The sequence below is a fragment of the Falco biarmicus genome, chromosome 1, assembly GCF_023638135.1.
Source record: "Falco biarmicus isolate bFalBia1 chromosome 1, bFalBia1.pri, whole genome shotgun sequence".
Taxonomy (NCBI): Eukaryota; Metazoa; Chordata; class Aves; order Falconiformes; family Falconidae; genus Falco; species Falco biarmicus.
In genome coordinates this window covers 57,144,689-57,172,070 of record NC_079288.1, presented here as the reverse complement: position 1 = coordinate 57,172,070, position 27,382 = coordinate 57,144,689, and the positions used below count along the sequence as shown (strand labels likewise).

Genomic DNA, 27,382 nt, shown 5'->3' with positions numbered 1-27,382 from the left:
TCCTTCTACTCTTTGCTGTGGAGTGCAGGATTTTTACTCATCCTACTGAAAATGTCACTAGACCAGCAATCGAAAAGCTTACTGCTTGTAATCAAAAGTGAAGATTGGTCCGAAAAGCTGCACCAGGAAATAGGGGAACAAAGCTGGTGGGAGCTAAATTATCCTGGATAGCGAGACCCATATGTTCAGTGACCTAGTGAAATCTGTGTGCTGTTTTTCTGTGTGATTTGCAAATAGCACTGCATCCTTTGCTTCTGTGTCCTTGGGAATTTTTCATGGGTTAGCCCCCAAAACAAATTTAAAACGAATTTGGGAGGGCCTGCTCCAACAATGTAGCTTAGTGGGTATCTCATAAATGAGGGGAAGGAGGGCAGCAAGAATAAGCTGCCAGATACTAAGCCTGCAAAATGGGGCTTAGATTGCAAGAGTAGGCTGCAAGCAACTTATGTATCAGTGTGTGGTTCATTTCAAATTTAGGTCGATGCGCAAACTGTTTTTGCCCAGGGATGCTCTAGCTGATTGCATGTGTAGCCTTACTTTAATCTGCTGTGCAAGCCATGCATTTGAATTGAAAGACATCTGACACTGAGGGTTCATTACTCATCTCTCTGGATCCTCTTAGCATTTGTTCTAGAGATGTCTTTACTCTTTGGCTTATAAAATATACATTGGATGGACACATCTTTCTGAATGCACCAAATGCACGTATCTTAGAAAATGCTCTTGGGGAAGATACTTTTAAGCTTCCTACTGAAGTATTATTTTCTTCTGTGTTCAACCATCACAGTTCAAATGCTGGATTAACTATGATAGAAGCTGTAGGGGCAGGAGATAGCATCAGAGTATGTGTTCAGCTGGGTTGTTTTAATAAAATTTCATTAGGACTCCATAGCTCTTACTACTGTTTACATGTAAAATTTAAAAAAGACGTGAGAAATGCACATAAACAAGTGTAATAGTGACTTGAATAAAAGTAGTGCAAAGCTTGGGCGTAAGTGCAAACATTTTACAAACTTGCAGTGAGTCTATGGCTAACCCTGCATCTCTGGAAAATGATTTGCAGAAACCAGATTGTCTGAAGATTTAGTTTTAAACTACTGTCAGCACAGTGTTTTCTTTCAGGCACAGTTCTGATAAGCAATATGTATCAGAGTAGGTAACTTGTGCATTAAATCTTTGTGCTAGAAATAGTTGTCTTCTAGCATGTACTGTCCAAGTACTGCATGATGCTGTTTCTGCTGGCAGGTGACTCCTGTAAAATTTCTGATGAATATGGCTATTGTAGCTGGATTTTCTCATCTGCCAGCTGTTTGCATTCATAAAGAAAGGCTGTTTTGTCTTACTAACTGTCACGTTGATTTGTAAATAACTGTTATGGGGGGTCCGCAACTGTGATGCTAATATAGGGGCTGGACAACACTGCAGTTTCTGCCGTTATACAACAAGGGCATGCACTTGACACAGGGGGTTACCGTGGTCTTGGTCATACTTGGATATTAAAATATATTAGAAGAGACAGAAGCTTATGTATCTCAAGTGATATTTCTGCAGTTATGGAAAGTAGTGTGTATTTTTTGTAGCTTGTTCTGCATTTGTCTAAAATATACCGTTGTGTGTTTTCTGACACTTCATTGTAACTTAAATTTTTCAAAGCAAGCTAGGTAACAATTGCATTGGGTAGTGTATGGTTCTAACATGTTAAATGACATTCATTAATGACATAATGTATTATTTTCCATTAAAAGATATGTGCTCTGCTGAGTTGTGTGAACATATGTGGAAGCGTTCAAATGCCTTAGTGAAACTTAGGATGAATATTAAATGGCACTCCAGTTTATCTTTCAAAAGCTTGTGAAGTTAATATAGATAAAAGTTATAGTAACCTATTAAATACAGCAGGGTATTCAGAGAGTATTAAGCGATGGGTATTAATAGCTTGTTAATTAACTTTTCAGTAGTATTTGGCTCAGTGTTCAGCTGTAACACATCTTGAGCATAAGGTGAAACTCAGTTTACTGCTTTGTTAGAGTGACTACTGAAAATGAATTACTTTAGGATGAACTTCCAAAACTCATGTTCCAAGAATACGATGCATTCATCACTACTGTTAGTTCAGCTTGACTTCAAGCTGCAAATATGTGAAACTGGGCTTCTGAAAATTGTATAAATGTCCTGACTGCTGTTGCTTGAGGTATCAATGAGTGCATGGATGTCGATAAATATCTTAACTATTTAGCTTCCAGTTTGAAGTTGGCAACAGTAAAATCATTAAACTGTAAAGCATGAAATGTCACTTGCAAGTTTTATTTTGGTAATCTGTTACATCGGCAGGATGTTCTTATGGTATACATTATCAACAGAGTTGATTTATGAGAGAAGAGGCAATTTCAAATTAGATAAGAAAAGTAGGATAAGGCAAAGGAATCTGGGTTTTGTTCCCTGTATTACATTTCATTTTATTACACGCTGTCCTCTGTCTGGATACAGCTGCCTCTGTCTAGTGTCCTTCAGGTGTTTGTGCCATGCTCCTCTGGACTCCCAGCTGGATGGGGGCCTGAAGCTGGCCCTTCGTGGGGCCAGGGTGTGCCTGGTGCAACTCACTCCCTTGGGCTTTGAGCCTCACTTCTGATGTGTTCATGTCTCATCCATTTCCTGCTCTAACAGGAGAAGCTCTTAGCTTATATGACTCTAGCTTTTCAATATCCCCTTAAAATCATTGCAAGGAGGAGCTTCCATCTAGCTGCTTGGCAGTGCCTTCAGTTTAGTGCTGCCAGTGCATTGGAAGTCCTGCTGATGTCCTGTTACCCGAACTGGAAATTGCTTCCTTTTAATGCTCTGTAGTAGGGCTTTTAACCTCATCTTAGCAGGTGATTTGCTGCTTGCTTACAGCACTGAAGTTGGGAGCAGAGTACAAACAGGCAGGGAGCTTGAGTGGTTCAGAATTTGTTTGGTGGGACCTAAAAATAGCTGTAGTGACTCCACCCCTCTGTGACTGGCTTCCAGGAACATGTTGAGCTAATGAATGTGAAGTATATTTAATATATGTTCAGTCTGTTTCTTACCGTCTTTCAAATGCTCCCATCCAGTTTTCTGAAATAAAACTTTCATTTTAATGTGAGCTGATTTAATGTGGGATCAAATTCTGTTTCAGATAAATCCAAACAATTTGACTTCTATAGGTACATCTTCCAGCACTCAAAACAGTTGCATTTAATAATGAAAAAGTCAGTAATCTCACAAGTGTATGGGAGAAGTAATTTTCTTTTCTTACAGAGCTTTGTTGTGGTTGTGCATTTTTCCTGAACCTTGAGAATTATCTTAAAATCATAGCTTGAACATTGCCACGTGACTGATTTTAGAAGAAGCAACATTTGTCATGCTTAAAATGACTAACCAGTATTAGCATTTAACAGCTTTTCTGTGTGATATATAAGCTGTTTTACTAGTTATGTAGCAATGATATTAGTAAACTGTTAAGTTTTATATAAAGGTACACAAAGCTAGGAGCTTTCCCATCTAAAAAGGTGGATGGTTGCCTGTGAGGAGGAAACAGTATTTGTATGAATCAGAAGGGGCTAATTGGCACTTTCTATGACACATGGTTTAGCAGTCAGTGCATTTCTTGAAGTTAGAAGGCTTTTCGACTAAAACAGATGAAGAAAGCCCCTTCAGGAAAAAGGATCTGCAGTAGGCTCTAAGGGGATTTAAACAAGCAGCTCTGTAAACTGCTGTAAGAGCCCATCTGATGTAATTTCTGCCTCTGATGAAACATTCCTACACTTCTCTTTGGTGTTTAACAACCAGTTTTGTTCTTCACTAACATCTCCTTATCCATGCTTTTGTGGGAAAAACAGTGCAGCTTTCTTTATGCAGGGTCTTGATCTTTGACAAGGCACTAATGTTGGTTGTTTGACCACTAACCAAATTGGTTTTGGCTTTACAGTCTGCTGTTGATAGTGTATTTACGACTTGCATCTTATGCCTTTTGTTAAATATTTCACACATACAAGTGGCAATGATTGAAATTTAACATGCACATTTTCCAAAGCAAAACCTAAAATGAAGTATTATATGATGTTAAAGCAAGACAGTTGTTAAAAATGTGCTTAAGGGCATAATGTGGGGTTTCATGGTCTCTGACATTTGATGCTTGCCTTTTCTTGTCTCAATACAGTAATCTTAATGGAGTTTCTCTTACGAGCCTAAATTTTGCATTTTAATATGCATTTATTAGCCTTATATTTTACATCTTAATAAAAGTCTGTGATATATTCCACAAAAGATTTTGCATATGAAAGTAATGGTATGGATATCTTACAATTCAGTCATTGTTCTGGTAAGTTTGAGATGACTTAACTTTTAGAGAGTACACTGTGTTACTAATACAGAAGTCACAGTTTTACTGAGGTGACAAGACCTTTCCTTCCCGACTCTTGTTCCCTTGTAGTAAGAAATCTGATTGACACAGCATAGCATGTAGAGGAAAGGTGACAACTTTCCCTCTATATGGGCTCAAGGAATGACATTTATGTTACTGTGGGACTCCAGAAGGGATTATGCTGCTGAGGACAGTCACTTAGATGTTATGATTTTGCTCTGCTATGTAAATAGGTTTGTGTTTATATTACAGAGCCTGACCCTCTTAGTTATAAAACAAATATGAGATATGAAAAGTTTTTCAGAAGAGTTCAAATCCAGAAGTGTCATTACTATCTATACTGACTACTGAAATGGAGAGAAAAATTGAGCTTCAGCAAGGAGGAAAAAAAAAAAGCTGGGCAGATTTTCTTCAGCATGAATCTGGGTATTCAGGGCAGTTAGTTAGCTGTGCTGGTACTGTAGAACACTCGTATCAAAGCCAGCCTTAATGTAGCTATGCTCTTTCTTAGCTGGGTTTGAGTCATGCAGTCCAGAAGAGATTGGTCTTTGTTTTGGGAAAGCAATTCAGCTGTGCAGCTGCTGAAGAAGACTGAACTCTGAACTGACAAGGGGATGTAACACTGTAGCTTTCTGATGCCTTTTTTGTGAGGTGCAAGGTGGTGGGTTGTCAGGTCCACGTAACTGATTCGTTCAGCCTAGGTGAGGAACATTGTGACCCACCATAAGGTAATAAATACAGCATGAAGCCAAAAAGGTCAAGGACATAATTTAAACCGACTGTGCCTTTTATTCTTCCTGGGTAGGGAAAAGAATACATTCAGTATAAATGCAGCATTATTCTCAAGAGTAGTCATTTAATTTTATACAACAAGCCAAACTGTGTTGCTGCTGCTTCTTTTCCTCCCTCCCTTCCTAATAGGACAATTTCATTAAGCCTTACCACATTAAGGCTTGTTGACAAGAAGCAACTGGAGTATTTGCAATTATTTTAAACTGTAGAGATTTGTTCACTGCTGTCCCTAGAGGCCTAAAATGCTGTTTCTTTGCCTCTTAAAATCCTATTAGTCTTATTTTCTCCATCATTATGAGGGTGATCATGTTCTGTTCCTCTCTTAAGTGAGAAGCTGTCTTGATTTTTTTTTTTTAATTTCCAGCCCAGTCATTTATTACGTAAAACCAAATTCTGCTCCCTCTAGTTTGAGTATGAAGATTATAACAAACAGGTTTTGACCTATATAAGTAAAGTCAAGTATTACCAAAGCTTTGCTTTCATGTATTATTTCAAAGGTGAAAAGGAATATCAGAACTAACAAAATAAGATAGATTTTGCATTTGCAGACTGTCTGAAATAAGAAGTGCTCATCTGATGGATATTATGATGCATTTCATGTAGTAACACTATTACTAAGTAAGTCTTGTAATTTTCTTTTTGTTGTCTGTTATTAGGATCCATACTATAGATTTAATGACGTGATGTACAGATGGATCTCACTGGATAACTGGACTTACAGCAGGACATTCAAAACTCCTTTTGACATCAGGTATGCAGTAAAGATATGTCTAAAATAGCTCTGTGCCATCTTTCATGCAGAACTGTGAGTTAATCCATCAGCTCAAAATCCGCTTAATGCTTTTGTATCTAATAAAACAAATTATGCAATAATGTGCAGCTGCAAAGCTGTTGCTAAAGAACATTTTAGTAATTGCTTTTTCCTGTCTTTTTTAACTGTTAAAAATTACTTATGAATTGCCAGCGGAGGAAGGATAATACTTAGGCTAATTGGAAACTAGTCTGTCTTATATCTGGTGGGTATGTGAACATGCTGTGTTGCAGACTCGAGCCACTTCAGCTGTCATCTTAATTTTACTATTTAAAAGTATAACATAGCCACAGTAAGTCAAACATTTTTGGAGATAGTTGAGGCAACTGCTGCTAAAGATAATGGTGATATACATTTTTATATTGTACACTTTCTCTGTGTTGTTAACCCTATGTATTATAATGTTTTTTTAATGCATATGTTATTTTCTGTAGAAAGTGGCAGAAAGTGAATTTGATTTTCGAGGGTGTAGATACAGTAGCACAGATCCTGATCAACAATGTCACTCTTGGGAGAACAGACAACATGTTCAACAGATATGTAAGTAATGTGTTTATATCTGAAGGTGCTTTTGTTTTTTCTTCAAAGCCCTTTTGTGCTGAGCACTTTCAGTGCATTCAAGTATACATAAAAATGGTTGCTTGGACACAGAAAGTGTTGACCTGAGGACTGCATGTGTAATCAGATAACTGTTAGAGAGGTCTGCTTACCTTTTCAGTAGCAACAGGATCAGATCTAGAGGTGAATGTGTCTTGTTCTAAATTAGTGGACTCATGCAAGAGGATCAATTCAGCTAATAATATAAGTCTTGCTTCTTGGGATCTGTCACAGCTCCAAGAAAACGTAAGCTTAAATCTGTTTTATTAGCTGTAAATCTACTTACTAATTGGTATTAGAATGGTTTACACGTGAATACTGAAATGAAATTGCGTGTCTTGTAAAGCCTTTGTGTTTTCACTTTTTTTTATGTAGGGGTTTTGATTTTTGATACTGGGATTTTGATAACATTGTCTTGCATTTTTGAACTTAGCCTATGTCAGCATGAGAGTACTCATTATGGCACGATCTTGAGTGTGGCAAAACCATTCAAAACTAACTTTATAGCTTTAAAATTTAAAATTATTCTGGGTAATAGCATAAAAGACAATCCTTGCTTTCCTCTGAAAAGAATCAAAAAAGGAAAAGTTAAAGGAAGAATGTTAGTGGAATAACTGAATTACAAAGGAAATCTGGTGTCTTCATATCTCAGTGTTTACCGTTCTGGCAGGTTTAATTGCAGAGGTACTGGCCTGAGACAGAGCTAGATTCTGCCACCTGGGTCTGTGTGACCTAGGACAAATCACTTAGTTTCTCTGTGACTTAGTTTTGCCATCAGTGAAATGAGCAATTTCACAGAGCTTTTATGAAATTGTAATGAATTACGATTTGGGGAGTATCTAAAGGATTACCAGTAGTAGGCTCTGTAGAATTGGGAAGTGATATTATTTTACCCTTATTTCTGCAACTTTATTCTGTCTCAGTTTGTAACAGTTCATAAAATTGCCTTCACTGTAAAACCAGTGTGTACTGTATTAGATTGAGTCTAGGATTACTGTTCTGCTTTGTTCACCTGTTCCACGTGGCAACAAGTTCTTCAGGAAGGACACTGAAGGCTCTCTCTGGGGGGATGCTCTTTGCTTTGTAATTTTCTACTGTATGCTACAGACATAAGTGATGCTAGCTGAGCTGCTCACAAGTTGAAAGAATTGCCAAGACTTGACTTGTCACAGATGAACACTGTGAAGAAGAAATGGCTATTAAACGTTGGAACCATATTATCTTGATAGCACAGGATAATTCTGAAACCAAACATTTATCCTTCTATCCAGCCATACTGAAAGAAATTTTGTTATCCAGTGAGGAACCCCGCAAATGCTTCATTTGGTGCTGGCATAGAATGTGTTCCTGTACATTTTGGGGGTGAGAATGCAGGTGGCATGAAATACAGCTTTACAGCATTCAGGTGAAAGGCAGCTCAGTGCTTTGTGGTAGGTAAACTGGCAGCACAGTGTGAGTTGGGAGGACACCCGTATAGACCAGCTTTCTGAGTTGGAACAGGATGTCTTTCTAAAGATGCAAATGGGTTCTGAATGAGGAAGGAAGGTAAAGATTCTCTTGCTGTCATTATCCTTCAATCACACCTGTTTGCAAGCAGAGTGCTTCGCCCTGCAATGGGCACTCAATAAGGGGAAAGCGGTTTGCCCAGTAACACCTCCTTGTATCTACAATGTTACTGTGTATTTTCTTTTTTCAGCTTTAGTAGCTTTTCTTTTCCTTTAAAACCAGAGTCTGCTGATACCTTTGAATAATATATGTATGATATTAAAATAACATATTAAAAGTAATATATGTCAGCACTGTAATGATTTTGTTCTGTTTTCTTGACCTAGAGCTTTGATATTACCAGTGTGATCAAGGAGGTCAATTTTGTTGAAGTCCGTTTCTTATCAGCCGTTTCATATGCAGCAGAGCAGAGCAGATGTCACAAAGTGTACAGCATCCCCCCGGCATGCCCTCCACCTGTGCAGAAAGGAGAGTGCCATGCTAATTTCATCAGAAAGGTAGGGGCAAAATTGTCTGTCTCTGGCTTCAGGCTTGGAAAGAGGAATGCACCATGTGCTGTCCTTACAGATGTATTCTGAAACCTGCAATGTCATTTTATAAGTAGGGCATATTTTTCATAGCAGCTTCCTCCTCCTGTCCCCCCTGGAAACCTGTTATCTAGCATGTTGATAATACAGGAGGCATAAGAAGGCCAGGCTTCATATCTAGGTGACAGGAATGTTTAAAAGGCTGTTTTCATGAAGGAGTCAGGAAGGAGACTTACTGCTAGGGGAGTAAGATAGCATTGGGAAACAAGTACTTGTTACATTTTGATCCACTGGGTGGGTTTAGCAATGCATGCTGAAAGCAGAGTTTGCTGTTGCAAATTCTAGTGTATATTATTGCCAAGGCTGTAGAAATCTCAGCCAAGCAGCTTTGTGAGCGTTTGTTATTGCTCATGCACTGGGCTGTTTATACTGGGCAGTTCTGGCATGTCCTGAGAAGTGTTATCTAACAGAGGACCTGTTCTTATCTTATTACGGTGTTGTGAATATTTAGTGAAAACAAAAACGTAAATATCCAATGAATGAAGCACAGAAACTCTGATTTAAGACATGGCTTCATTGCTGTTAAAACTTATTAATGGCAAACTATCATTTGAGTAGCATCTCATGTATTTCTGATAGCCTTGCAGCAGCTAGAGACAATGGCTAGATGATCTTACTTTGGATTTTCTCATTTTGTGTGGGTTTGTCTCCATTTAAATGCCTTTCTTGTTAATTATTTTAAATCTTTTCAAAAAAGTCTTTTCAGAGCCTCCTCAAAAAATGACTAGAATTCTGTTAATTTAAAGCTGGATGTAATTTCCTTTAAATCTGTTAATGGAAACATGGACTCCATGTTGTCCTGAGAAGGTCCTTCAGGATTAAGATATTGTCTTTATTACTAGTAGCTGCTGCTTTTATTTTCACTACTTCCTAAAAAGTTGAGTCCGCTGTTTCTTAGAAATCAGTGCAGGGAGGAGCTTGGAAGGAAGAAGGCACTTGAACAATTGTAGTCTTATTTATAGAGCAAAAATGGCCAGGAATGATTTTATTCTCTACTGAAGTATACCTTTAAATTTGTACGAAAGTACCCTAGTGCTTTTCCTCAAAGGAGTTGTTAGACTGTGCTTGGAAGCTGCTCCAGACATTTCCAGAAACATTTTTAGTTCCAAGTATATGGCAACAGCAGCAGCAGCAGCAATGTCACATTTAAAAGTAAACAAACATACTAGGACATTGCGAAGGTAAGCTGGCTGTTTACCATCCTAAAGTAACGGAGAGCTGTTCACATGTTTGAGGTTCAGTGTTAGGTGCAGTAAACGTATCTAAATCTTAATAGGAATTTATGGCAACAGGCAAGCCTCTCACTGGTCATGGACTTCAGTGATACAAGTGTATTGTTCATGTGACATACTATTTTTGATAGCAGTCTCTGCAATATTATTAGTGAAACCTGACAGTCTGACAGTGATTATTTGTTTATTTTTTATAAAGGGAAAATTACTCTAAGAATGTGTTGACCCTGTTTTTACACTTGAAATAGGTACGGTGCTTGCTTCCTGGAAGGCTCTTTTGCAACTTGATAGGCAGGCAGGCAGGCTGACTCCAGCGATGCAAGGGATAGGCCAGAATTGTGCAGTCTGGTTTGCCAAAATTAGTATGCCTCGGCTGTAAGTTATTAGTCTCTAAATTTAGAACTGTAGGTCACTGTACAAGACTTTGAGGAGATCTATTGTATTTGCTTTGGGGGCTGGGGCTGTGTGAAGCTTGGAGGGCAGCTGAATAGATGTCTTCAAGGGATTTGTTAACTGGAGGTCTGACCAGGTTTGAAAACAGCGAAATGGAAGGCAGTGTAGGTATTGCTCTGCTTGACCAGCATTTTAGATTTCTGACAGTTATTCTGATGTTAGAACCAGAACTAAGCTATTTCTCAACCATGTTTTTGTTCCCTTTGTTTTTGTATGAGAACCATAAAAAGGGGAGAAACAGCGAACATGACTGAACTACACAAATGCGCCAGACATAGGCATCTCTTTCTTTGTACTAATCTGTCATGTTACAACAAAAATAGGAGAAAAGTATTTCAGATATACCCATGATTTTTAATTTGATACAGTCCCTTAAAATACTTTAACATTTGTAACTGTCAGTTTTCTGCTTACTTTGTGTTTTAGGTATACAATTAAATATTAACATTACAAACTAAGTTCATTCAGAGCTGAATTGAGAGTAACCTGCTGGCTTGGTTTTTTCGTCTTTACTGGTTTTTAAGTGGTGGGCTAGGTAGTGTTTTGCTCTCTCACTAATATAAAATTTTGCTGTACATGGATGTTTAGTCCAGAATTTTATTTTTTATATAAGTAGCAGCAGAGTTCTGGCCAAGAAATAAGAGAAGAAATACTGTAGACTTATGGGTTTCTGGAAATTGAAAAAGTTCTTTCAGTGCATGGCAATATTTTATTTCTAGATAGCAAATAATTTTTATTTCTGGCACAGCATCAATGTCTGTGTGAAAAACAGGCAATTGTAACATAATCATTCTGTATTGCAGGAGCAGTGTTCATTTAGTTGGGACTGGGGCCCTTCTTTTCCGACTCAAGGTATCTGGAAAGATGTTCGGATTGAGGCCTATAACCATTATCGCCTGATTTACTTTTCTTTGACTTCTTTCTTTGGTAAGTCTACTTTGTGACTACTTTTTGTTGTTGTTTCAGCTTTGGAATACAAATAATTTTATTGTTAAGCTCAATTAATTTATCAGTTCAGCAAAAGTTCTATTGTTTTATTATGACTTTGTGTGTAGTTCTTACCACAGCCCGCCCTTTTAGGTATTGAAACAGTACTTAAGTACAAACAATAATGATTAATAATGATATAATTCGTAATCTATTTTTGCCCGAAGATTCCTGAATAACTGCAGAAATATACATAGTATAGCACAGGTTTGCCCTTGTTCCTCCTGTTTTGAAAAATTTCTTTTCTATTGGTATGTGTTTTCACCAAGACTTACAAGATACATGCCTCACCTCCGTTTAAAATGAAGGCAAAGCTGCTATGGGAATTCAGTTTTGTGTTGGGAAGACAAGTACACAGTGAGCAGAGTTTCAAGAGTGCGAAGTTTTCAGGACACAACACAAAGTGTGAAAGAGAAAAGCAGTGGTGCTATGCTAGGGTAATTTGTTAAGGCTGCGATTTGAGAGGATAGCCTCCTGCATTTCAACTACCTAACCTACCAAACCGGTTTCCTCCCTTGATGTGGTCTTTGATTTTCCTCTTCTTTGTCCTGAAGATCATTGCAGCTAAGCAAAAGTGGTTATTTTTCTGTTGAAACTTTCTGTAAATGGTAATAGGCCCCATTGTAGACCACCCGCATGCTTTCTTTCACTGCCTGTTGAGCCCAGTCTTCAGTGTAGTAAAGGCTAGTACATGAGTCCTCTGCACTGGGTTGAATTTCAGCCCTTGGGAAGAGAGTTGTTGTGTATGAATAAAAGCGGAAGACGTCACTCCCTGGCTGCTTTTAAAGCTTCCTAAAATAGCTGCAGGTCTTAGCTAGAATTAACGTGACTGGAATTTCCATGGAAAGCCCCAGCACAGACTCTTGTGTGCTCTCTGAAATTTAGTTCCAGTAAAAGTATTTTCTGCTCCTTCCCACATTCCCACAACTCCACCTTCTGGTAGGTAAAGTCTTGCTCTCTGGGTAAGTGGAGAGAGCAAACATCTTTCATTCAGCAGAGGATGGTTTGGAAGCAGAGCTAAAGCTTATTAGCATTCAAACATAATAACATTTGAAAAATAAAGAGCAAATGATCAACTTGAATTTAAGCTGCCTATGCAGTTATATTGCTCATCAGATTTGGTGTCATAGCCTTTTGACCACTGAGTCTGTAACAAAAGATTCATTGTTCTTGATTTCTGTGCCTAGATCCTGCAGTTCATGCATGTAAGAGTGGGTAGGAGTTTCTATGTACCCTTGGAGGGGAGGGAAAACACACTGTAATGGCTGACACTTGTGGGGTGGGTGCTTTTTTTAACACCTTCAACACCTATCAAAATTGGTCTTCCCTGGATAATGCTGGGTGTAAATAGAAACTTGGGAACACATTCAGTGCTCTTCATTCTACAAAAGACAACAAAAATGACACCAGGGCTGAATGTAATTCTTTGTTTTTGGAGGAAGCTCTCTTTGTCTCCTGGAGGAAGGAGAGCTAGAATATATACATGAAAAGAGAAAGTAAGTGGTTAGTAGCTTGTCTATACAAAATATGTATTAGTTCAAGTTTTCCTTGTTTTCTGTTTTATTTGCTTTTGCTTGAATGTTCATCTGTAATATTTGAAGTATAGGATTAATTAGGCTGTGTTTGTAGACAGGTAATTTAATTGCTGAAGTAAGTGGGAAATTTACACATTAATCTTGAGTACCCTTGACCCTGTCTTGCCTTATTCAGTAAGTCCTGTAAAGGAGAGGAATGTCTGAGGTAACTGTAGAGAGATCTCACAGAAACCATTAACTTGTTTCCTCCAACACACTTCAGTGGCAAAAGGGTCATAAAGATACTGTCAAGTCTAGACACAGTGGGCCCATTTCATCCCCAGCATAACTCCATTCATTTTGTCTAGTGACTCTGGGATGAATTCAGCTCATTTTCTGTTAATACTGGTTTTGTTTCATTGACAAAAGTGATTGTACTGCCTTGTGATTACGATCTTTCCCAAAGAGTACCATGTTCATACAAGTGCTGACTAAAAGCAAATATAATGTCTGTGGGAGTTGGTGGGGGAAAAAATCCTTCCTAATGAAGTGACTGGTGTCACAGTCTCTGACTTCTGTACAGAATTCTGAAAACCCCCTGGATGGCTGTTCAATGAAAAAAAAGAGAGTTACAAAACATAAATCATATTGCATAGCTGTCTTCTAAGTCAGCAAATGGAAGCACAGGTATCAAATGCAGTGAACAAGAAGATCAACCTTGTAGGTCTGGTTCAAACACAGCCTGAAAATTGTTACATTTAGTCTGAGGTGTTTGAATTGTTTCTCTGATGAGACATCGTGTTAACTAATAGGTACATAAACACAGTTCCTGAATTCCCATTTTTTTCTTCCCCTTCACTTAGTAAAGAGTGCTCAGCAGTGGAGTCTTGAAATCGAGTCTATTTTTGATGTAGTCAGCTCCAAGCCAATTGCAGGTCTTGTGACTGTGAACATTCCAAAACTGCAAACGCAGCAAACGTTCAGTGTGAGGCTTCAACCTGGAGAAGGCAGCATTGTGCTGCTTGTAAACATCAACAAGGTAAGGAAGTGTGTATGTAACCCTAGCCTACTGCAAGATGTTTCCCCTGGTTTCCAATGTGTCTTTCGACCTTCATGTCAGTTTTAGGCCTCCCTCCCCTTCCTTACTGTATTCCAGACTTTAACAGCATTTCTGAACCTCTTACAGGATAGGACAATAGTTCTTTTCCTCTCTAAAAATTGATGTCTGTGGGGCTACATAGCTCAGTATCAAAAAGATGATGAAGTTTTTCTCTTACTGCAAAACAAAAAGACCACATCATCACTGGCCACTGTTAAATGAACTATTTAGGTAGATAACCTATGGATACCCAGTGTCACTTCACGTAACTGGCAGCAGGTATCTTGTCTGTGATATTTTTTATTGGACTGACTGGGGCTAGAGGGTACTGCAGTATACATGGTTCTCCCAGTAAAGAGAGGAAACATTCCTCGAGTCTCTCAATAGATACTTTTACAGGGAAATAAAAGCAAAAGAGCCCTATGAAGAACTTGTCTGGCAGTAAGGTTGGTAGAAATTCTGTGCAGTAGTACTTCCTTATGTTGGCTTGTAGTCCCTTGGGTAGGCAAAACTCAGGAGATATTTTAGAAAAGTGATGGATGCTCTGATGAGGAGATAACTCAATTGAAATCTGATGAATTTGGTATACATCCCAGTGATGAAAGAGGAATTGGTCTGCTTACCTTCACAGGATGTTGGGAAACTATCTAGTGGCAGACTTAATTCACCAGCATTATTTAACTCCTATAGACTTTGGTTTGTTGGTGTTTTTTTTAGAACCTGTTGAGTTTTACCACACAAGCATAATTAAGAAAAGATACAGGCTTGAGAGATGAAGAAAATCGGTCTGTCTGTTCTAGCTGACAAATAGGTAGGTGTCTTGAGTTAGGCAGTAAGCCTAGTGTGGCAAAAAGAACCATGAACTTCGTCTTGGCTTCTTGCTCAGAGATCAGGGCCCTAGTAGAGCTGACTGCAGAACTGAACCTGACAGTGGAGGGCACAGGCCAGTGGGCAGGGTGGAAGCCCTGGCAGATACAGCAGCAGCCACAGCTGATGGTGTCCTCCACTGGAGCCAATGCCGTCTGCTTTACTGTCACAGGGCATGGTTAGATTTGTGAGTGAGCAATGTGCTGTAAGCAGGAATTTGGGGCTTCTGACAGTTCTGACAGTTAATAACATTTGAAGGTCTGCCCTCAAACCTTGGAATATTTTACTGGCTCGCTGATTTTCTCCATTGTTGTGTAACTCTGCATTTGTATCCCCAGCCTGAATGCATTTTATGCATGTATTCTCAAGTTCTCTTGTCAGTTGTTGGAGTGGAGAAAAAGCATGCATTAAAGGCAGGCAGGGTATTTATGTTCTAGCATGCACACTCAGTGACTTGTGTGCTTGTGTGCCTTGTTTTATTTTGACACGAAAGCATACAAACATAAGATTTTTGTTACTGTTGTCATCTGACATGCAAGTTGCATGAGCAATTACAAATACCCAGTTTCATTTAAAACAATCATTAGTCTCTGCTTAGCCTTTTCAGGGACTACAATTAAGCAGGAACTGCAATAGGAAACTTCAAAAATTACTTTGGTTTATTTAATTGCTCCCCCACCCTCAGAACAATTCTGTTAGGGGAGTATGACTGCAAGTTTGTGAGGGAGCACTTCCTTCAGAGCAGAAGCAACAGTGTTTTATATATTCTTTGTACACAAAAGGCTTTGCTGCATGAATTCACATCAGCTGATTTTATGAGAAGCCCTGCAATGTGTTCTCATGTATTGATGACCTTAACGGAGCCCTTACTCTGTATGACAGACTTGTGTGGTGCATGTTAAATAGTGAGATCTCACCAGAAGTTTATTTCTAGTTGACAGTTCATTGCAGATTGTGTTGCAAAGTCAGTAGGTGCAAATTTGAGTGGTGCTTATCACTGGAGATGCGTAGCAGTCTTCCTGCAGTTGCCACACAAAGTGCTGTGTTGCCAACATGACAGCATTTGCTTATCAGCTAATGGTGAGCATGGGGGTGACATCATTAGTGGCCAATGAGAGACTCCAACCGTGCCAGGCGGCTGTGAACACTCCCTTGTTGTTGAGGCACACGCTGATTTTGTGCAACACAGAGATTAGTACTTCTGCACAAGCAGTTATGAAAATTCTGTGTTGGGGAAGCTGAAATGTTAGTAGATGCATTCATGACTGTATCCAAGTATAGCTACAGCAAAACATATTGTTGGGTTGCTCTCTGGCTGCCTTTTATTTGAAAAGATTGAGGCACTCCTTACGTGACTCTATTCAGTGCTGATCCCTCCATTGTTTGGTTGCATGCATTATTGCTTTCCTTTCACGATTTTTGTGTTGTGCACTCAACTGGCAAATGTTGGCAATAGGATTGAGCAGCAGAAGTAGGCTGTTGGGATGAAGATACAAATATTACTCTGTGACTAGGAAAACGAGAAAATTAAATCATTCTGTCATCCTGGAGGTATTTTTTTTTTTATGTTTGTAAAAATTATGGAGTACTAGTGATTAGGAAGCACAGAGAAAAAGCAGAAAATACTGAAAAGAAAGAATGAAACTTATAATTTGACTTAAAAGCTTGACGTAAGTGAAGCAGTCAGTATGGTCACATATTACCAGAGTCACAACTGAGGAGTGTCACCTCTGTATTGAATGTTGCATGTGATAGGTAAAAGGGGCATGATCCAGAGCCTAGTGAACAATGTCTGCTCCTGGCAGATATTTGAGTTTTGGAGGAATATTCTGTCAATGTACCTCAGCAAGGGGTAGCAGTTACATGTGCGGATGCAGGTGTATTCTTGCTCATGGCCTATTGTGCACAAGATGAAGTGATAGCCTGAACTTCAGTAGAAGAAGTCATTCTTCTGTCTTTAAATAATTTTCACCTCAGAGTTTCAGCTGAAGAGATCCCAGTTACCATGGCTCAGCTGAGGAACAAAACCTCATTAGACCTGTGGTAATTCACTCAAAGATGTCTGAGCCCTTAGGTGCATTTTTTGCTTCTTTTTATATCCATTGCTCTGACTTTCCTTCTTGTACATTCCAGAGTTCTGCAGTGGAGGCTTGGTGGCCAAATGGACATGGAAAGCAAACTGGATACAACATGACAACAACTTTCATCATGGAGGCAGGATACCAGATTGAGAAATTTTCAAAGGTGGGCCCTTCATCTTGATTACAGCAGGCATTGAACTGCTGCTTTTAGGACATCTGCTCTGCATGGCAGGTTATCTAGAGCTCTTAAATATTTTGGTGGATTCTAATATGCATGTGAAAATGCTAATGAGAAACGAGGTATTTTTTATGTCACAATGTATGTTTACCTGTTTTCTGGTAGCCTTAGCATGTAGGGATGTCTTTACTTGCATTGAGACTGGAAGATGGCTTACAGTTAGTTGGAAACCTCAGAAAGGAAAAGATGTTTACTTTTAAAGTTTTCTATCTCATGAAAAAAATGCACTTTTAAACTTGATATATTATGCTGATGGTTTTGTAGCATGCACCAAAAACCTCCTTAGATTGCTATAAATTATGTGAAGGTTTATTATTGAGATTTTTCTTGTTAATTCAATTTTTAAAAAATTTGTGGGATAGACACGTTCCTAAAAAGCTAACATACATTCATTTATTAGAATCTGATAAATGTGCTTGAGGTTTAAGAAGAGGTAATGTCTTAAATATGACCATGAAAATAATATTCAGGGATATTTGCATAAGGGTTCCTGCAACACACTGGCTGTATAACTGTTTGGGTTTACTAAGAAACCTAGAAGAGGTGATTTTCAATTGTCCATTGAAAAAAAAAATCGTACAGTTGAACTGGGCTCCTTATGCTATCAACGTGTGGAAACAACCAAGTAAATTTTAACATTTATTAGGTGGTTCTGATGTGTATTGCTTCACTAAAAACAAATCTGGTCACCAGGCATCTAAAACTTCTATTCACTGTAACATTTGTGTGTGTGAAAAAGCCTGTGAATAGCAGTAGCTTCTGGAGTCTTAGTCTTTATAGGGCTAGCCATTAGTTTGATTATGAAATAATAATAATTCCTCTTTGCTATTATTGGCAATTTAATTTTGAAATAATTTTAAACCCACACCAAATAAACTTGGCATATTATGCTTGGAAAAACTGGTTATAGGAAATATGGAGGTAAAGCCTGTAAAAAGGAAAATTTTGGTGTTACTGTGTGAAAACTGCACAATGATAGGAAAGTTAATTGATTCCACTTGGGTAGCTGTGTCTCAGGATATTTCATAGAGCCCTGTGGCATATTATCATAGGGACTTTATGATCTATAAAAGAGACTCAGAAACCTTTTTTTCTCCATAAGGGGAAAGAGAGGGGAAAAAACTCAAATGCACCACATAGTGGGCATTATAATTTAACCAGCATACGAAGCCTTTACAGATTCATAGTGTAAAGTCTAGTCTTCCTTCATGCGTTCTCTGAAGCTTCTTGGATTCTGCCAGACACACCCACTCACCCACCCACCACCCCCTGCCCTGAGCTGTATGAGTGGAAAAATTCTCCATATGCAGTTTTTTCATGTTCTAACACAATTTGCTCTCTTGTCGGCAAGACTGAATAGCAACATTCATCTGGCTTAATAAAGAACTTTGAGTAGTTCAGGAGATACAGTCAGGGATAAATGTTCCTGAAAGTTGTTCTGTTGTCCACCTAGTACTGTATTCAGGTGGAATACATTTCCCACCCCCACCCCTCTTTTTAAAAAGAAAAAAACCAGGCGTGAGACATTTCACAAGTGGTTTGTCCCCATATGAGTATCTACATAACTTTGAACAGGCAAAAACTAAAGGGCAAGAACTGTGTATGTGAGAAGACACAGCTTTGTCTCCTGTCAGATTCAGCTACCCTTAGCTTGAGCTACTGTCTGGTTTCTGATATTTTAGAGTACTCTCCAAAGCATTAACTAATCCTTTGGGAAAATTTCCGGGTAGCCCCCTAGTATGTACTTGGAGGAGCTCTAGAGCTCTAGCCAGCTGTGCTGGGAACCTCTTTGGCTGAGGGAAGTACCTACTTGCTCCTGTTGAGAGCAGCAGAGAAACAAAACAGAGTAAAGCCAACGTCCAGGACAGGGTTAGTTTTGTTTTTGTTTTGTTTTTCTATTTGAATACTTCGGTTAGAGTTTGTTTCTCAGAGTAATGTGAAACAAAGTCATAGCCAGATACTACCACAGAATGAAATTGGTTTTCTAGAGGGAGGGTCTATCCAGTCCTTTTTGCTGTTGATAAGTTGTTTTTCTTGCCATGCCTACATCAAGGAATTTATTACCTCTTTCATTGCCTCGTGGGGCATTTGTTTGCTTTTTCGATTCTGCTTCTCCATCTTTCTGTATGCTTATTTCTTCACCACTGTACTGAGTTTCTTATTTCATGAGGCTATTTTAGTACTTGGAAGATCTTAACCTCTAGTTACCTTTCCCTCCTTCCCCCTACATCCTCTTTTCCCCATAGGCCTTTTAGCATGACTTCCAGAAGTCTTTCCCTTTGGCTTTGTAGTTTTCACACCGCTTTCATGCTGTGTGCTAATTTGTTAGGTCACTGGGGCGTTCTGTGATCTTACTTCAGCTCTAGGCATCTTCATCCTTACGACTTCTTATACTGCTAAATCTAGGAATGCCAAATATGATCCACACGTCACTTAACTGGGTACAAAGCCTTTGTATATGACTTAAAAAGACAGGTATCTGTTTCTTAATTTTGCACAGAATCAGCTGATTGGTCTGTGGTGGCTAGAGAGCATCTTCTGTGTTGCTCCAACAAGACTGGGAGAAACTTTCAGTCCTCAGGCAGCAAGATCTATCAGACAGATTTCAAGGTGGCAAAGGTCTTTGTAGCCAGAAAGGCATGTAAACAAACATGCCAGATGCTAGTTGTCTCCCCTTGCCCTTCTTTTACCCCACAAGGCAGAAGGAAGCTGCTGTAGGAACAGGAAGAGGTGCTGTGTTAGTGGGAGAGGGTGGGGGGCTGGGCTCTGACCCGAGGGAGCAATGGAGTGGGAACACAAGGCACCAAACCCTGGAGGCCTGGGAATGTGATATGATGCTGAGGAGCTTTTCCTCTTGCTCCTGCTGCATGGGTGGTCCTGGCTGGGTGTTTCAGCCTCTCAGATTGCTTCAGATTTGGCCAGTTGCATGACTTCCACTTGAGCATGAATAAACCAGTATCACATTACTGCTGTTAGTAATATAAATACTCCACTACAAATGCATTCTGAGACAGTCCCAGTCTGCCTGATGACATCTGTTAAGAGGACCTCCCAAATACTTTGGGAGCCCCAGCTATAAATCCCATTCCCTTTTGTGTCACAAAAGAGAGCTATGCTGGAGACTGAGGAGTGTTTCTCCAAGTAATTGAATTCACTGAAGGAAGATCAGAACTTTTTTGGTAGTGTAATACTCATAATGTAGTTTTTCTTTTGTAGTCTTCAGTAGTTAGGGCAGCTGTGAAAGTTGTATGAAATACTGACTATTTTTTTGATTCAACTTCTCATGTTAAGATAAGTCTGCAGAATTCTAGGAATGGGTGGAAGACTCTTGTCCTAAAACTAAGTTCATCGTGCTGGTCTATATTCAACCAACCCCGTTTGTGATGGGAACACAGTAGAAAAAAGGAAGGGCACACTGTCCACAGTACATGTATGTGCACAGAAATACTGGACAGGGAGTCTGAAATGTCTCCTCAGTGGTCTGACTTTGTAGTTTTTCTCTAGCTAGGAATGTCTTTAGTGGTACAGATGCTGAGCCCCACTTGCCACTAATCCGCTATTGCTGCTGGGGCAAGACTGTAAAACACTACAGGACTTGGGGCAAGTTCTGTTTTTTTTGTTCATTCAGTTTCTGTGTTTTGGTCATTGCTGTGATGCAGAGAGGTTTAGTTTGAGGTCAATGATCTGCAGCCTCCAATCATGCAACTGGTTTCTCATGTGCATTATCACTGTCTAGGTGTTTCATTAATAATTGTCCAGTTGACTAAGAAGCACCAAAGAGGATGCAAAAAATGCTGTGATTTTCTTTGTCATCTCTACCACCAGAAATAATTTTCTGTCTATCCATATGGTTTTTGATAAGTTGAAAGTTTAAGAAAACAGTCCCACAGTGGGATTAGTAATTTCCAATTTGAACTTCAGCCTTGTTGGGTGTGTGAAATACAGAATTACATTTTATCTTAAAGACACTTAACTAGGTAAATTTTAGCCTGATTTACTGACATGTACTTGTCTCAACTGTAGCTTGTGGCAGAGACAACAGGCTGTACTCTATAATCTGACCTTTTTGAAAGGTATAGCAAATAGTCATCTGAGGGAGGAGTGGTTGCTGTCTTAGGGGTAGTCTAGAAAAAATGAGGTTCCTGCCTTCCTGACCCAAACTTGTTCTTTGGTGCGAGTTGGCTGAAATTTACTATTAGCTTTCCTTCACTTTATTTAATTTCAGACTTATCTCCCTATGACAATGAACAACAAGTACCAGAAAGAAAAAGAGCTTTCTTTCTGGCCTAGATAAGTCAAACTGGAACAACGGTGGGAGTGTTGATCTATTTGCTTGAGGGTAGAAACATTCTACAGAGGGTTGTGAACTGCTGGATTGGTGGGCCAAGGCCAGTTGTATGAGTTTCAATGAGGAGAAGTGCCAGGTCATGCACTTGGGTCACACCAACCCCACACAATGCTACAGGCTTGGGGCAGAGTGGCTGGAAAGCTGCTTGGGGGAAAAGGACCTGGGGGTGCTGGTCAACAGCCGGCTGAACATGAGCCAGCAGTGTGGCCAAGGTGGCCAATAGCATCCTGGCTTGTGTCAGAAAGAGTGTGGCCAGCAGGACTAGGGAAGTGATTGTCCCCCTGTACTCAGCGCTGGTGAGGCTGCACCTTGAATCCCGTGTTCAGTTTTGGGCCCCTCACTGCAAGAGGGACACTGAGGTGCTGCAGCGTGTCCAGAGAAGGGCAGTGGAGCTGGGGAAGGATGTGGAGCACAAGTCTTATGAGTAGCAGCTGAGGGAACTGGGGTGGTTTAGCCTGGAGAAAAGGAAGCTCAGGGGAGACCTTATTGCTCTCTACAACTACCTGAAAGGAGGTTGTAGCAAGGTGGGTGTCGGTGTCTTCTCCCAAGTAACAAGTGATAGGACAAGAGGAAATGGCCTCAAGTTGTGCCAGGGGAGGCTTAGGTTGGATGTTAAGAAAAGTTTCTTCACTGAATGGGTTGTCAAGCATTGGAACAGGCTGTCCAGGAAGGTGGTGGAATCGCCATCCCTGGAGGCGTTTAAAAAATGTGTAGATGTGGTGCTTAGGGACATGTTGTAGTGGCGGATTTGGCAGTTCTGGGTGGACTGTTGGACTTGATGATCTTAAAGGTCTTTTCCAACCTAAATTATTCTATGATTCTATTCCATGATTCTGTAAGGATGCAGAAGTCTGAAGTCTCCCCAAAAGAACTGTTTTCTAGAGCACTTTGCAGCTGCACAGGAGCCTAACATGGCAGCTGTTCCACATCTACTCCATGGCAGGTGGGGAAGACACCTCTACAAATAAGGGGTCAGTGTTATTGCAGTCCACTAACTGCTCTCTCATGGCTGCAGAGTTGACTGTTTTATGCCAGTGCAATCAGCATACCCCTCAGCAGCATTGTTGCTTTGACTGAAGTCAAGTCTCAGAAAATGTCCAGAATGATTTCTTGAGAACTCTTCTTCTACCTGCAGCAGGAAGGAGTGTTTTCTTGTTTCAGCATCTGCAGTATGCAGTACCAGATATTAGGCTGAAAGAGCAGTTGTAAAAGTTTGGCTTCTGCTAGAGATGTGCTTTTAACTGGAGTGACCTTTAATACCTTACAGAGCAAGTGGTTATTTAGCTGAACTGGTTCCTCTGAAACCTTACTGTTGGATCATGCTGTTCAAACACAGCTGTGATGGCCAGAGGGCCGTTCACTTCCAAACTGGCATTTGTGTTTGCATGCATATCTTTTTCACTTTGATTGCCAAACCTATTAAAAACGTATCATTTCAAGGCAGAAAAATGCTTTTTCTGGATGAACCTGAAGCTAGGCATTCAGGGGCAAGACTTAGAGCTGAGCTGGTGCAGTCTCCTTCTGGAAGGAGAAAAGTGTAGATAAAATAGTGTGTCTGATCTAATGCTACTACTGTATTCCTCTCACTGATCTTCAGCTGGACTTCTGACTGAATTCTGCAGCAAGCAAACATGCACCTGTCTCTTACATATATACATGCGTGCACATGCATGGTCATTTGTGCATGCTTTCTCTCTCAAAATGATAGCAACTTTAAAAAGTGAACAGGTTTATTGGAAGGATTCTTTTTAGCCCTATTACAGTGTGTTTTAATCAAGCAGAAATTTAGAGATGAGACAATGTCTTTCAACTCCCTGACAAATTCTAAGCTGTTAATGTTCAGTTGAATCCCTTTTATAATGATTTTCTTTCTTTATTTTTGTTTTAATTTATTTTTTGTCTGCTTTAAATCTGTTTCATGTTTTCACACAGGCCTATTTTCGGACAGTAGAACTTGTTCAGGAGCCTATTCCTGGCTCACCAGGTCTGAGTTTCTACTTCAGAATCAATGGTCGACCCATTTTCATTAAGGGCTCGAACTGGATTCCAGCAGATTCTTTCCAGGACAGAGTGACCTATGACACGTAAGCCACATTTGATGTTCTCTAAGAACATGTTTTCCTCCTCCTAATTCTCTGTCTGCTCTCTGTGAAAGGGTGGTATTAGTGGGTGGAAGTCCTTTCAGGGTAGACCACTAAATGTTGTGGGTCGGATTAATTAACATTAATTAATTAAACACCATTAATAGATTTGAGTGATGTTCAAGACATGTGAATGCAATAACAGATGGGAAGGTGGCTGTTTGCTGTACACAGGTTACTGGCCTTTTGGGATGATCCGCAGGCTGTCTGATCCTATTACCTGGCACATGTGCATTGGTACTCAGGGGAAGTGCACTTCAGCCATGCCCTAACCCGTCTCACGCAGGGAGACATAAGTGCATAGTAACCTCTCTCCCTTTCCCCTCCTCTGGTCCAGGCTTCTTGGAGTTCAGTGATGCAGCACCCCAGAGGTACAGGTGGGATGGGGGCCATGCTGTACTTGACTAAGCTTTGCTCTGGGTAGCTGAGGAACCAGGACAACGGAATGCTGCAGTGTGCTGCATTCACATGCAATTTAGAGGCTGCCAGCATGATTAAGGAAAAATTAATGGAGGCCGAATCGAGTAAAATGAGATTCAGAGTCAGTCTTCTCCTCTCACTCTTCTCTTCTTGCTATGCCCTGTGGGACTCAGGAAAAGAATATAGATTTCTGAACGTGTTTGAAACGGGATTTGAATTGAAGTAATTGATATTTAAAGCAAGTAATATCTAAGGAGAAAAGAACAACCTGATTAATAAAATACAGGATTTCTAAATCTGGTCCTGCCAGTACTTCCGTAAAAGCTCTTACTTGCATGTGTCACACTATCTATTTTGTAGGTTTTAACAGGACCATGTAACTTTTTCTGCACAAAAAATTGCTCTTTGAAAGCTCTGTCCAGACATGCAGGCTTAGAAGGTAACAAAATAGTCTGGTTCTGCCAGAGTTGTAAGTCTTAGATTGCCTGATAATGATGAATGTTTGGGAGTTTTTTGGTGGTTTTTTGGGAGTATAACCTTAGAACCTCCTAAGTGATACAGTTTCACAACTTATATAAATCTTCTTTTTGTATTTGACAGATTATGGCTACTCTTGAAGTCTGCAGCAGATGCTAACATGAATGCACTTCGGGTTTGGGGAGGAGGAGTATATGAACAGGATGAATTTTATGATATTTGCGATGAAATAGGAATAATGGTAAAAATAAACACAGAACGCTTACTTAAAAACTGATGAACTTGTGAACGAAATTTTACTCTAAATGAACAAAATTAGGGAATTAATACCTAAATTCTAGCCATCTTTCCAAAGGACATGGTGGAGTACCAACCTGGGAAGTCAGATCAACTGGATTTTTTATTATTATTTTATGTTTGATTTCTTTTTTTATTTGAATGGTTCCTGATTACTGAGGCTGTCTGTTGAAACTGGAAGTGATACTTTGGAGACTTTTTATTAGAACCTCAGCTTGCATTTTCTCTTGTAATGAAGGCTACAACTCTGTTCTTCAGTCATCTCCACTTCCCTTCCTAGCCCAGAATCTCCCCTTCATCTCCCCTTCCTTTTCTCCCTACTGTCTTTCCCCTCCACCTCTTTTACATGTCCCAAAATCAGAGCAACATGTCTGTGGCTTTAACTTTCTGCCTTCTAGCTCTTTTCAGACCAAAACTCTCATCTTTATATACTGTACCTCTTTCCCAGTTCTATGTTTCCTAATCCCTTGGGAAAGAATGAGGGAAGAAATGAACAGCTGAGGGACTGGTACTAGTGATGTCAATGTAGGAAGGTTTTACACTGTAATGATGAGCATGATAGAAGAACTTTTGTGTACTGTAGGTATCAACAGGGACTTGCAGCACTCAGTCAAATAGTTGTGAGCAGATAGTCACGTAGTGCATGGGTTATTTTTTTGTTTCACAAGATCAAATAATATTTTTTCCACAGCACTCAGACTGTGGAGCCCTGTAACTGTGTTTAGGGCTTAGCCCTGCTGAAGAATCTGAGTGCCTGAGCATATGCCCCAGACTGAGAGCAAAGACCTTGCCATCTGACCTCAATGGGGGTTTAAGGCCTGCTGTATTTGAGTTTTGTTCTTTCAGCCACCTCTGAGTTATCAAAACACAGAAGGTGGTAGTCATGCTTTTCTCTGCTGTGGAAATGGGTTTTGTTTATTTTAAAAGTATTTTCTCCTTTATAGGAATAGCTGAAAAGGTTTGGAGTTCTTTTGGTTCAAACTTTTTAAACAAAAATATTTCACTTGGCCTGAAGCCAAGCATGGATGACCTTATCCAAAGGGACATTTTGAACAAGCTATAATTGAGTATAAATGTAGCTGTAAGGGGAACACTTGCTGCGTAAACACTGATAATCCTATATGAGCACCTTTGATTTTATGAGTTTGGGGGCACACGCTAGTAAGTTTTGATGAAATAGTGACTAGATGAGTGAACCCCAAGTTGCACCTGTGTTACTGTTTCTTACAAGTTACTGTTTCTTTTTAATAAGTAGAATGCCAAATGCCAAGAAGTGTGTATGGTCTTATGCTACAGCAGAAAAAGCAGGGAAACAGATATGGTATCTTGCTGCCTTCTGCTATGTGTGCTTGAAAAAAATAAAATGTGACATCTATTTTAGTCCTCTGAATGAGTGCCCTGATTTTCAGGGCTTCTGAGCATGTAACAGTTCTTTCATTTTTGACACTAGGCAACTAAGTAGGCCACTTAGATCTGTGTCTGGACAGTGCTCAATGCAAGATTTAGATCTTATTTAGCAGCCAAAATAGCAAGTAGGTGCGGAAAATCAGATCTTTATTCTGGAGGGGGTAGGTCTGGACATTTTGGTTTTGTTTCTTCTGATCGTCTTGCAAAGGCTTAAAAGTGCATTAGTCAAGCTGTGCTTAAGGAAAAATGGTGATAGGTCACTGAGAGAAATAGCAAGAGAAAGTTTATTTCAGTAGAGAATTTTGACGATACACAGTCACTGATGGATTCTGAGTGATTCTTCAGCAATAGCTTTGCTTTTTTTTTTACAGTGCTAGGAGTGTAACAATTAATGGATCCATTACTTCCCACTGTCCTGTTCCCTTTCTTCAGTCTTCTTAGGGAATATACACTGGAAAGAGTAATGGAAAAGCATGTTCTTGCTGCAAGGAAAATGCAGTTGTACGAGGAGCTGGTCTGGCTTTTCCTACTGCTTAGGTAGTATGGTATTCAGAAAAGCGTAGTCTCCTACAGACTCCATTGGGTTAATGTGCTCCTTCAACAGATCTTTCCGTTAACATTTGAGACAGACTATCAGGAGTCTCAAAATTACAGCAATTTAGAAAACAGAACAGGTAAAGAAAGTTATCTTGCCCATCTCATTAAGCTTCTTCCTTTCTAGTTTTTGTAGTTCTTCTTCAAGGTACAAAGGGAGTTCATTGTTGAATTGAAAGGCTTGCTGTTCTTTAGTGGTACCTACTTGTTCTTTCTTTGAAGAGAAAGATCACTGTGTTGTTAGAGGATCTAGTTTGTTTCTGCCCCCCTTACTGGGTAAAATTTGCCCTTTTTAAGACCAGTTTTCGCATTTGGTATGGAAGCATTTTGTTAACAAGTACACTTGCACATCTGTTAAGTGTGCTTGATACCACATCAACCACATCAGAAGAGTTACTGTTTCTTTTTAATAAGTAATGGGGTTTTAGTGTTACACCTGCAAAGTAGTAAACAGAAAATTGTTCCATTCAGGTGGAGATTGCCCCATCTTCACGTTTGAGCAGTGCATGGGTTCTAATTATTTCACTGAAACTTACTGAACTCCATCTACTGAGTA

At 39.6% G+C, this 27,382-nt stretch overlaps 1 protein-coding gene across 2 annotated transcripts in view; it reads left to right on the top strand.

Annotated features, from left to right (window-relative positions):
- The window catches only part of MANBA (mannosidase beta), a 67,062-nt gene that overhangs the window by 11,368 nt on the left and 28,312 nt on the right, over positions 1-27,382 (top strand). For both annotated transcript variants that reach the window (XM_056327437.1, XM_056327447.1), the window contains exons 2-9: positions 5,827-5,921; positions 6,416-6,521; positions 8,411-8,581; positions 11,160-11,283; positions 13,721-13,896; positions 16,957-17,067; positions 23,423-23,574; positions 24,652-24,769. In XM_056327437.1, the coding sequence (XP_056183412.1) occupies positions 5,827-5,921; positions 6,416-6,521; positions 8,411-8,581; positions 11,160-11,283; positions 13,721-13,896; positions 16,957-17,067; positions 23,423-23,574; positions 24,652-24,769 (1,053 nt within the window). The remainder of the gene's footprint in view (positions 1-5,826; positions 5,922-6,415; positions 6,522-8,410; positions 8,582-11,159; positions 11,284-13,720; positions 13,897-16,956; positions 17,068-23,422; positions 23,575-24,651; positions 24,770-27,382) is intronic.